The 12,724-nt window shown below is 41.0% G+C and overlaps 1 protein-coding gene across 3 annotated transcripts in view; it reads right to left on the bottom strand.

Moving 5' to 3' along the window:
- The window catches only part of CTNNA1 (catenin alpha 1), a 300,857-nt gene that overhangs the window by 19,467 nt on the left and 268,666 nt on the right, over positions 1-12,724 (bottom strand). For all 3 annotated transcript variants that reach the window (XM_044387443.3, XM_026508084.4, XM_057307159.1), the window contains exon 10: positions 11,095-11,187. In XM_044387443.3, the coding sequence (XP_044243378.2) occupies positions 11,095-11,187 (93 nt within the window). The remainder of the gene's footprint in view (positions 1-11,094; positions 11,188-12,724) is intronic.

The raw sequence follows: 12,724 nt of genomic DNA, 5'->3' as shown, positions 1-12,724 counted from the left end.
TTTCTTATTCCATCCTATGGAGGTACATCACTATTTTCCTATTATACAATTTCCAGGTTCGATCCAGCTACCCACCATTCTTAATTATCTTATGATGAACACCTGGTATTTCAGGTGCTGCACAGGAAGTGTAAAATTTATTAAGCTTAAAAAGTAATTTGTAGGGGCACCTGGGTGGCTCAGTTGGTTAAGCACCGGACTCTTGATTTGGCTCAGGTTACGATCTCGGTGTCGTGAGATCAAGCTCCACATGGATCCCACAGAGTGTGGAGCCTTTTTAAGATTCTCCCCCTCTCCCTGTCCCGCACCCCGGTCACTCGTGCACGTTCTCTCTTAAAAAACAAATTAAAAAAAAATAAAAAGTAATCTGTAAAAAGAAACAAAACAAAAACCCAGCTTTATTGAGATATAGTTCACATGCCAAAAAAATTCAGCCATTTAAACCGCACAATTCCCTAGTTTTTAGGATATTCACAGTCGTGCCACCATCACCACAGTCATTTTTTAAACATTTAGAACATTTTCATCACTCCAAAAACAAATCCCGTATCTGTCAGCAGTCATTACCCATTTCCCTCAACGTTCCTTAGCCCTACCCACTGGCAACCACTAACTTCACTTTCTTTCTCTATGAATTTGCCTATTCTGGGCAGTCGATATAAATGGAATCATATTAATATGTGGGTTTTTGTAACTAGCTTCTTTCACTTAATGTTTTCGAGGTTCCTCCATGCTGGAGAATGTGCCAGCATTTCATTCCTTTTTACTGATGAATACTATGCCATTATACAAATATATGAGATTTTATTTATCCATTCATCAACTGATGGACATTTGAATGGCCATTATGAATAAAGCTGTTATGAACATTCATATACATGTCTCTGTGTTTTCATTATTCTTGGGTATATAAGTAGGATTAGAGTTGCTGGGTCCTATGTATAAACTTTAGAGAAACCGCCAAACTGTTTTCCAAAGCAGTTGCACAATTTTACATTCCCACCAGCACGTATGAAGGTTCCGATTTCCCCACATCTTAACACTTGTTTTTTTTTTCTTTTCTTTTCTCCCACTCTTTCTCTCTCTTTCCTTTTTAATGACAGCCATCCTAGTGGGTGTGGAGTGAGATCTCATTGTGGTTTTACTTTGCATTTCTCTGATGGCTCAGGATGCCGCACATCTTTTCATGTGCTTACTATTAGCATATATTCTTTGGAAAAGTAGCTACTCAGATCCCTTGCTGTTTTCATTCAATGAGTAAATAATGAAATCAAGCTGGGAGAACAATGAGTAACATTTCTAGGTACAAGGTCCTTATGCGTTATTAGAAATAAATGTATTTATAATAATGCAACTTGGAAGCAAAGACAAGATGAAACTAGTGGTGATGGGAGCGGAGATCTGGATGGAGCAGAAAAACAGCTACCACAGAGGCATCCGGGCATGCAAACCGGAGGACAGGACCTGGGACAAGTTTTGTAAGGTGCCATAGGAACCACATGCCTTCAGGTCATGTGTTTAAGTCCCAATATATTGGAGCAGTATTCAAGAAACTTAGCCCTCAAAGACTTGTTAACAAACCGAAGCAGCTCATGTCCTAGGCTGGTGCAGCTACTTCCCTTCCCTGCAGAAACAAGTGCAAGTGTCCGACCACCGAGATCACCAGCTAGAGATTCAGAGGCGCAGGGGACTGGGCCGTCTACTTGTGAGTAATTAACAGCCTGCCACTTTCCAAGGTATATGGGTTTAGACAATTATTTGTGGGAAGAGACTTCCCATCTTTTCATGTGTTATGCGGTGGTCCTCCCTCTTTTCATCTCAAGGCTTGTTCTTTGCCTCTTTTGCTTCTTGCCATTCATTCACTTCCCACCAGGTGGTTCACCACTGAGGACTACTCTCTTCATTTCTTAACTCACTGATTCACTAAATGCATCAATGAATCAGAGCAGAGCTAGACCTGTTAAGAATATCTGGCTGAAGAAAATGCTTCCTAGGAGAGCCAAATAAACATGGGCAGGGAATTAATTATATGTTTTAAATACGAAGATAATTCCTCCATTACAAAGAGAAAATTGCTCTCTTTGTTCTGTAATATATCTTATCTCATACAGTATAATGGAGAAAAAGCACCTTGTCTAAGGTTAACGTTCTCATTTTTATTTACAGAACTGTTTACAAAGGACACCTGATAAATGAAATACTCATTCTAATGACTCTTAGTAAATTAGAAATAGAAAGATACTTAACATATTACTTTAAATAATCATCAAACATAATACGTAGTGGTGAAATCTAGAATCATTTACTTTAAAAATAAAGATGTTATTAATGTCATACCTACAGTCACCATTAAATAATAATATAATGGTCCTTCTAGCCAATAAAATAAAATGAAAAGAAAAAGCTGTTAGAGAAGAGATGACAAAATTACTTCTCAATACAGATGATCTTTTTTTATGTAGGATACTGAAAAGTCAAATGAAAAATACTTTAGAATTATTAAGAGTTCATTAGGTAGCTACACAATATAAATATATTTTAAAAATGAATAAATTTTTCTATATGCCAGAAAAAAAACTAGAAAATAAAATGAGAAGAATGTCAGATCTTTTTGAAAGCAGTTAATAGTAAACATAAGGGGTTAAATCCGTGAAGAAACCGACATGACTGAAATAACCTTAAGTGACTAAACTTTTCTAAGTTACATTACAGAAACTCAAAGAGCAACACATTTCTTGTGTAGGGGTAGGAAGAATGACCTATTTATTTACAAATTCACCTGGAGCAATAAATAGCTGGGAATAGCGAAAAAATCTTGGGGATAGAGAGCAAGAGTAATGAAGTGAGATAATTAAAATGTAAAACAAAGCTAGAGTAATGCGAACAGAATCATCTAAAAACAGACCCTATCACAGAGCATAATTCAGCATACGATAAAAGTGACATCACATACCAGCGGGGAATAACAGCACATTATTTTTACATTTGATGTGCTATCTTGAGAAAAATAAAATTAAAGCCTCACTTCATGCTTATATTTAAATGCTAAGATTGTTTCCAGACAGATAACAAAGCTAACAAATTTATTTATGCTTTTATTTAATATTTAAATAGAAATAAATATTTCTCACTGCTTAGGAAACTATCCCCTATTTCCAAGTAACAATGGGAAAAGTCAATTCATAAATTTGACTGTATCACTTCTGTACTTAAGTATATATAACAGATGAAGTATACAGTCTTAGGTAAATCCATAAGGAGAACACCAAAATACTAGTAGAAAAATGGGGGAAAGACGTGGATAACCTACCTAAGACGAACTAAAAAATGACTAGTAAACAATTAGGGGGAAAAAATTCACGCTCGTTAATCAAAATATGTGAGTTAATATTTTTGCTCAACAAATTTACAAAGGCCCCACACTAGGCACTACAACCATGCTGAACAGCAACTTTTAAAATGCTGCTGTTGGCTAAAACCTCCAGAACAATGTTGAAAAGGACATCCTTGTCTCGTTTCTGACTGTAGGGGAAAAAAGGCTCAAGCAGTTCCCATTAAATATTACATTTCACCATTAAATATGAAGTTATCAGGCCTTGATGTTCTATTCTGTCCAATACTTCTTCTGTTTTATTTCCACTGTTCTATGTTTTCCTCTGTCTCCTTTGCTGCCTTATCTTCCTCCACTAAGAGTGAAGTTCCTCAAGGTTCCATCCTATGCTGCCTTCTCTCTTTCTACACTCCTCCCCTCATAGTGAGCCATTTCCTCTAGTTTCATGATTTGGCATACCACTTAGGTGCCAACTACTCCCACATCTCCTACCTAGACCATCCATTCTAGCTCCCAACTCATATCCGTGCTACATACCAAACAGTTCCACTCAGATGTCTCACGATTTCCTGCTCCCAACCATGCTGAGTGGTCTTTCTTTAAAATTCTTGATCACTCAAGATGCATAATGCTGGGGACATTTCCTTAGTCCAGTCAATCTCCTCCTTTCAAGTCTGGGCTCTAAACAAGTATTTGTTTCACACCTTCTTCTCAAACCTGTAACCCTTCTGCGAGCATCCTCACTCTCAGCTTATAACTCTACTACTTCCTATTTAAATGGGAAGGTGAATGCAACCAGAAGACAATGTCTGTAGGTTCCTATCACCACCTCTATCCACCTACCTGCATCTGTGCCATGTACTGTCTTACCTTTTTAAAAATACGGTGTTCAATCTATGCGCCCATCTCAGATCAACCTTTCTTTCCACCTGTCTCATTTTGGTCTCCCCTATTCCAGAACATTTCTCTAGTAATTCTCCCTCCATTCTACATTATCAATATAGATATCAGTATCTGTATCGGTATTTTCTTATAAATTCCACTGATCGTGTAGATTATCTATATTCTATTCTATATTATCAATATTTGACACTGATAATATTATTCTGTATTATCAGTATCTCCCCTCAATTCTATACTGTCACTATTTCTCTACTGGACTATTTTCATCAGGTAAACATAAAAAACATGCTGTTATGGGGTCACCTGGGTGGCTCAGTCAGTTGAGCATCTGACTCTTGGTTTTGGCTCAGGTCATGATCTCAGGGTTGTGAGATCCTGACCTCCATCAGGCTCCTCACTCAGTGGGGAGTCTGCTTAAGGTCCTCTCCCTCTGCCCCTCCCCTTGGGCTCGCATGCATACACACACTCTCTCTAAAATAAATTCTAAAAAAAAGAAAAGAAAAAAGAAAACCATGCTATTACAGCTCCCAACTAAAAATAAAAAACAAGGAAGGAACACTCTCAATCCCATATCCACCTCATGCTACCACCCCATGCCTGTATAAACCTTACCTAAAACCTGAAAGAGCTGCCAACATGCTGAGCTCAAACCCTCTCTTCTCTCTTGAACCCACTCCAGTCAAGCCTGTGTCTCCTAAATTTTCCATAAACTTCTTTTGTCCAAAGTAACTTATAACATCTACATGTTGCTCAATCCAAGAATAAACTCTCAGTTCACTTTCTACAACCATTTGACATGAATAAACACTCTTCCTAGAAACACTGTATTTCACTTGGCTTCTAAGACAGAACCAGCTTCTGCTGTTCTTCTCGTCTCACTAACCCTTCCTCAATCTCCGTTGCTGGATATTGCTCATCTCCCCAAACTCTAAATGCTAGAGAACCCCAGTTTTAGTTCCTAGACCTTTTTACTCTAGGTATACTCATTCCATTAATGGGCACATTCAGGCTCACGGCTTTGAGCATCATGCATGTGCTGATTAGTCTCAATTCATACATCCTATCAAGATCTGTTCCCTGAATTTCACTTAACATCTTGCATATCTAATTACCATGTCCAAAACTGAGCTCCCTAACTCTTCCCTCAAACCACTTTTCCCTTTCAAAATAAATGACAGTTCCATCCTTCCAGCTACTTAAGACTGAAAACCCTGATTTCTCCCTGGCTCTTCTCCTTCCCCTCTATCTCACATCTAATCCTTCAGTAATTCTATCATCAAAATATATCCAGACTCTAACCAGTGCTCACCATGTCCACTGTCCTCTTTCTTGGATTAGTACCATAGTCACTGTGTGGTTTCCTATTGCTGCTGTAACATATTGCTATCAAAGTAGTTTAGCTTAAAATACCACAAATGTGTAAGATTCTGGATGTCAGAAGTCCAAAATGGATCTTAGCTAAAATCAAAGTGTCAGCAGAACTATTCATTTTAGAGGCTCGAGGTGGGGAATCCAGTCCTACTCCTAGAGGATGCCCACATTCGTCTGCTTGTGGCCACATCACTCCAACTCCTTCTTCCACGACCACAGTGTCTTCTCAGATGCTGACACCCTTGCCTCTCTCGTATTAGGACACTTGTGATTATACTGGGGAGCCACCCGGATAATCCAACCAGGTAAAAATTCTTAGTGTTTTGTTTTTTACCTTTGCAAAGTCCCTTCTGCTGTAAAAGGTAACACATTCATAGGTTTTAGGAATTAGGAAATGAACACCTTTGGGGAGAGGGAGGGCAGGACTATGCTGCTTCGCACAGCCTCCTGAGGAGTATCTCTGCTTCTATCCCTCCTGTCAAAAGTCATGGAAACTGTGTTTAAACGTAAGTTAGATCATGTCAATCCTCTATTCAAAATCCTTCAATGGCTTCCCATGTCACTCAGAGTAAAGAGCCAAAGGCCTTCCCATGGCTCTAAAAGGCCCCAAAACCACACAAACTCCTCTTAGATATCTGACCTCCTCCCTCCAAGCCTCTGCGTCTGCTGTTTGCTCTACCTGGAGTGCTCTCCTCTGGGGTACCCTCCATTGCTGGCTGGGTCATCTCCTCCAGGTCTATGCTTCCAAAGCACGTTCTCAATGACGTCTTTCCCGACCTTCCCATACTACCGAACACTCACATCAGAATTTGTGGGATGAAGCTAAAGCAGTGCTTTAAGAGAAATTTATAGCATTAAATGTTTAAGTGCGACATTAGAAAAGAAGTTCTCAAATCAATGATCTGAACGCTTAGAGAAAAAAAAGTCAAACACAAAGCAAGCAGAAGGAACAACAGAGTAGTAATTGATGCAATATAAAATTACCAAACCTCACTCAAGAAGAAACAGCCAGTGTGAATATCCTTGTACCTGTTACAGAAACTGAATTGTTAAAAACCTTCCCACAAAGAAAACTATAGACCAAACGACTTCATTGAAGGACTTAAAGGACTAATACCCATTATACGGACTTCTCAAGAAAACAGAAGAGAAGGAAACGCTTTCCAAATGTTAGGATATGGAAATCAGACTTCGTGAGAAAACAGAACAAGAGACCAGTATCAAAACGCAAGCCCTACAAGAAGACTGCAGCATCTCCAGCGGCCCGTCACCTGTACCGCGCTATCAGAGGGAGTGGAAGTGGGGTGGGGACAGGCAAGGCACAGAAACTTTTAGTCAGATGCATCTCCTTTGAGCTCTTCTGTGAAACTGCTTTGAAAGAAAAGACCAGACAGTATCAAAAGTGGAAAAGTGAGTTGGTTCAAAGCCAGACAGTCCTCTCATTGTGAAATAATAGATGAGTGAGAGCTGAGGTCACAGGGTACCATGGCCTGTATGCCTTGGATGCTCCTAAGAGCTATGTATCTTCTCACCACTGATAGGCCAGTCCTGTGTGGGTTTGTGCTTATTTGATGCTTGTTAAGCCTGTCAGCCACAAAAATGATCAGCGTTGCCAGAAGCACAAAGGGAAAAGAAGCAATATGGAAGATAAATCTAAGGAGGCACAAGAAAGAAAGGACAATTTTATAAGTTATTTCTCTAGTTAGTGAGAAATACAAAAGAAAAAAAAAAAGAGATGCAGAAAAGCAATGGCTTCAAATACTTAATTTAACCTTGTGTAGATTTCCAAGAAAGGCCACATATTAAACCAGGCTCTATGAATTATTAAAGGACCAGATCTGTGTTAACCTAAATACAATGCTCATTCTCACAAATGAACTAAGAAAAATAAAATATTAAGTGAGATCATCTCCAAAATGCCCTCCTACAATTTTAAAGACTCAATTGTCAGAAACATTCTTCTTTTTCTTTTTCCTTTTTTCCCTCCTGGCCAGCACCAAATGAACTAAACAAGTGAAATATCTTAAGCAGCTATCATGGCTAAGACTTAGGAGCATTCACAAACAAGACGTGTCAGGGATGTATGGGGTACGGATTCAGATCTTGCCTCAAAACAGCTGGGTTTTTTCCTTAAAAAAGCATGTGAGATTAGGGTTCTCTGCTCAGATGGAAGCAGGTCTCCCTCCTGATGAAGAGTGAGAGAGTGCAGCCAGAGTAGAAGGCAACAAAGGCAGAGACAGCTGCCGTACTTCCTTTCTGACAATAGCAAATCACCAAAGAATGTGGGTACTTTTTTTTTATCCCGAGCAACAAAATAAAGCCACATTCAGGTTACATCCTCCTCAACTTTAATTAATCTCAAATATTTGAAGCTAATGTTGTTTAACTGCTAAAAAGTGAGTACTTTAGAACAGTTCCCCTTTCCAAAAGTTAATTTGCTATTGGGTAGACCGAAAAGTGAGTAAAAAAAAAAAAACTAGAGGTTCCATCTATCATCTCTCCCCTTTAGGAAGGAACAGTTAGGTCTAGGAGCCAACTCCCAACTGCAGGTGGGGCCACAGAAAAGCAGCCCCCCAGGGAAGTTACACAAGGAGGGCACCCCCAGCACAGGGACCTGCTTCCTAAATGCGAGAGCCTGCATGTGGGGCACAAAAAATAGCCTGGAAACGCCTCACACATACTCCATCCTGTGGACAGATACTGACAGCAGCCTCACAATAAAGAAAGATATACTCTGATAACTGTCTACACGCTACAGCATAGTAAACCCCATCCTAAACTCCCAGTGAACTAGCTCGCCTAGTTGATTAACTTGCCTAGACTGTTTGTTTATCCAACAAACCAGTGACTGTGGAAGGGAACACCTCAGGGCCAGGGCCCTGGTGCTGGAGGTCGCTGCCCATGTCGGAATGAAGAGTAAGGACAAGGCTCCACTGAAAGCCCTCTTCCTCAGAGGGATAGCCACCAGCACTTTTGAAGAAGAGGCCCTTTGAGCATGCAACACATGGGCCAGAGTAAGCCAGATGCAGTCCCAGAAGAGTTTATCACACTCAAAGATTTTCAAGACTTTTCATTAGTTACCAATCGTTTAAAATGGAGACTTTACAGAAAAATCGGAATTGCTGACTTCTCTTTAAAAATAGTGAAAGGAGGGGCACCTGGGTGGCTCAGTCAGTTGGGCATCTGCCTTCAGCTAAGGTCATGATCATGGGGTCCTGGGATCGAGCCCCACGTTGGGCTCCCTGCTCAGTGGGGAGTCTGCTTCTCCCTCTCCTTCTGCCTGCCACTCCCCCTGCTTTTGCTCTCTCACTCTGACAAATAAATCAATAAAATCTTTTTTTAAAATTAAAAAAAAAAATAATGAAAGGACCCGGCAACAATGGGCTGGAGTGGAGTTGCAGCTGCCCCGTGCAGAAACACCACATAATACTCAGTTTGTCACTCCCATGCCTGCAAACGCCAGCTCTATTTGCCTTCAAGGAGACTTTCCAGCCCCGCTTCTAAGCAGGAGTAGGAATGAGCCTAGGCCAGGGTCTGGGAGACAAGCAACACACCTAGAAAAACGCCTTTTTATCCAGAACATACACCCAATATCAAGTGTGGTCTGGGCACTGTCTAGGCCTACTTTCCTTGAGGGTGTGTCCTAGTAGGAGAAATGAAACTACCCGAGAGAGAGAAGCAATGCTCTCTGAGGGCAAACTCAAACCTGCCCAACACGGCCCAGCCACACTTGATTTATGCACACCATCGTTTCATTAGGATCTATTAGACTCATGCGATTTTTCTCCTAGGCTTTAAGATCATTTATATAAATACTCTTGGTAGGTGTGATCAGCGTATGTTACCATCTGTTTCAGCTGATATGTGAAAGCATTGTCACTTTTCAAGCATTTCAAACCCAAATGGAGAACTAAAGACATTAAAAACAAAGTGCTTATAGGGTAAAATGGCAAACTTGAGGAAAGAAGGCCAAATCTTAGAAATCTACTCTAAATTCACTTCATATAATTTGGTTATCCATGAACTCTCTACAGGTGACGCAATCCACTGTGCTATCTTTACAGCTACTGATTCCTACCAGATTTCATGACTGGAGTAAAGCTGCAAAGATATCCATCACATAGTATGGTTTCACAAAATGGCCCATCACACTCGTGTTTAGACAAAGCAATTCTCACTGGCACATTAAAACCACATGAATGAGAGGAGAACAAATGCCCTAACTAACCTGTGTACCAGTTAGGATCCCAGTAACCAGGCATTACTTACTGTGATGGCCTATCTTGAATGTCAGGAATTATTTACACGAATGAGACCTCAATATATCTTAAAGTTGGTTGCAGATATAACATAGAAACCTCATTCCTAGGACCTGTCTTCCATTACTCCAGTAACTCTCCGTTTCCCTCTATCTGTGACCACTGCCCTCTGGCAGGACATTTAGAGACAGTGAATGTAAAGCCTCAGAGTACGCCAATGAGGCAGTCTCTACGTGGGAAATCAGAGAGGCAGCCTCTTCCATGGAAAACAGCGCTTGTCCTGCTTAAGAACATCTGTGACTGGGGCGCTTGGGTGGCTCAGTCATTAAGTGTCTGCCTTCGGCTCAGGGCGTGATCCCACGGTCCTGGGATCGAGCCCCGCATCGGACTCCCTGTTCTGCTGGGAGCCTGCTTCTTCCTCTCCCACTCCCCCTGCTTGTGTTCCCTCTCTCACTGGCTGTCTCTCTCTCTCTGTCAAATATATAAATAAAATATTTTAAAAAAACAAAAACACCTGTGACTGTCAAGGAGCATCGGGCCCCATAGACACAGTCCGTTCCTCTCACAGGAGGCAGGCAACACACTGGGCATTTAACAAAGCTACTGTTCTTTTATCGGCTTCAGAGTCTTTTGAGAGTCCCAGATGCTTAACCTAGCCTAATCACTAGTGTTCCAATATGTCATTATAAATGGAGAAAAGTTCTCAAGCTTTTAATTCAGGAGCTGGCTGGATTACATCATTAATATCTGTATCAGAATGTACTAATTACAGAGTAATGGTTCTAGCTCTTGAATCTTGTTCCCTTCAACACAGAGACCCAAATCTCAGGCATTAAGAAGGAGCATAGGTGGGTAGCTGTTCCTACAGTCAAGCTCATGGGACAACTACCCTAAATCCAGGACTGCTAGATGTTACAAATGGCCCTCTCTCAAGGAGGGTGCAGAATGAACAGTGTGGTCACTACCCCCTCCATTTGCCAGCAGTGAAGAACACTATGCCTTTTTAATGAGGGGCAAGGGGAGAGTACCATGTGATGCCCCAGGGAAATGTCACTTGGTTAAACACAAATTTCTCCAAGCTACATGAATTCTGGATCAGTGTTTTGTCCCCCAGAACCTCCATGTAAAATCCTAAAAGCAAAACTAAGAAAAAAAAAAAAAAAAAACCTCGTCTCCACCCAACCGAAATCCACTTGGGTGGTACCATAAGCATTCCCAGTCATACCTTACCTGAGGACAAAGGGCTTCTAGCTGGCTTGCTGACATTCGAACAAGTTTTACACCTTCTTCATTGTTTGAGATGGAACAGGCCAAGTTGGCAACCTAGAAAAAGAACACCGTAAAAAGATCTTTGAAGATTTTTCTTTTGATCGCTAAAGAAAACACATGTATACCTACTCCCACCCCTGATCTTCTACAGAACACACGCCAAGAGCACCAACAGTGTTTTATTTCTCACAGACTGATTACTTACTTCGGAGGACAAATAAATTTTTTAAAATTTCTGTGCTAAGGAGATTGTACAGACTTGTAACAAAGGCCACACTTCAAGTTGGTGGCAGAACCTTAGAAATTTCAGGGAGTGTAACTCAAGGTTTTACATGCGCCCTAATCTGCCTGAACAGCAGCTTCCGAAAGAGATTCTCATGCTGCGGATAACAACATGAGAAAAGCTAAGGAACCAAGGGCACCGGGAAAGAATAGTTGGTATCCTCAAATAAAAATATACTACACAGCTGTTCCTAAAGAAAAGAAATAGAAATTCTGAGTTGCTATTCTCATGTGACGGGTGAATGGATGCTTACTAAGCCAAGAGGAGTTTTACTTGAACACAAAGCTATTTTTCACATAGGAAAAGAGTATTAAGACAACATCAAGATGTACCCAAGGCCATCTTCATCAGAAATGTAAAAAGTAACAGGAATTATGTCCCACAGTTAAGAGCAAAACTGTCCTTCGACTGGGTTCTCAAAAGCACTGACAGCTGGACTCTTTCCTGAATGGTCCTTCTTCATTTGAACTCAAATCCTGTCCTTCCCACCCAAGTATCTCCGCGACACTGCTCAGGTGGCTGGAAACAATCTTTCCAGGCTGTGTCATACTCGCTCTGCTGAGGCTGCTCCGGAGCACCTCCGAGGGCTGTGATCACTTCCCCACGTTTCTAAATGAACAGGCTTGCCAATTCCATTAGCAATACCAAGGACCAAATGAATACACAGTGCTAAGACACATCTTTCCCCCAGTTGCAAATTGAGTTATGAATGACAGAGGCGTAGGCAGCTGAATATCACAGGCACTTTCCAGGAGCTTAAATGCCAGAGTAAACAAGGGCAAGGGCAATAACCTTTGATTTTCACTCCTCCACCCAACGTAAGCACATAAAGGCACAAGAAAAATTACATACTATTACGACTGTTGTTTGCAGTAGTATGGTTGGGGATTAGCAGCTTTCTCTAAGACTGCTATCAGAATCCTGCAATGCCTAACCATAAGAAGAAACAAAAGAACGTGCAATTTAAACATCACATGTAAGGAAGTGAAAAATTAAGTCGATCCTTAATGTTTAGGGGACTTCAAAATCCCATAAAGAAGTAACATTTATACTCCCCCTAAAGATTACAATTCCACTCTCTAGCATCATCTGGATCTGAGCAAAGAGACACTGGTCTTCATGATGATACAGATAGAGCTGATTGTAGACTTCTATTTGTTTAAAAGTTACTGCAAGGGCACCTGGGTGACTCAGCCAGTTAAGCATCCGACTCTTGGTTTTGGCTCAGGTCATGATCTCAGGGTTGTGGGATGGAGCCCCGAGTCAGGCCACATGCTCAGCGCAGAGTCTGCTGAAGATTCTCTCTCC

This window comes from Ursus arctos, unplaced genomic scaffold (genome assembly GCF_023065955.2).
Source record: "Ursus arctos isolate Adak ecotype North America unplaced genomic scaffold, UrsArc2.0 scaffold_5, whole genome shotgun sequence".
Taxonomy (NCBI): Eukaryota; Metazoa; Chordata; class Mammalia; order Carnivora; family Ursidae; genus Ursus; species Ursus arctos.
Note: the sequence above shows the minus strand (reverse complement) of the source record. Positions and strands in the feature narration are given on the sequence as shown.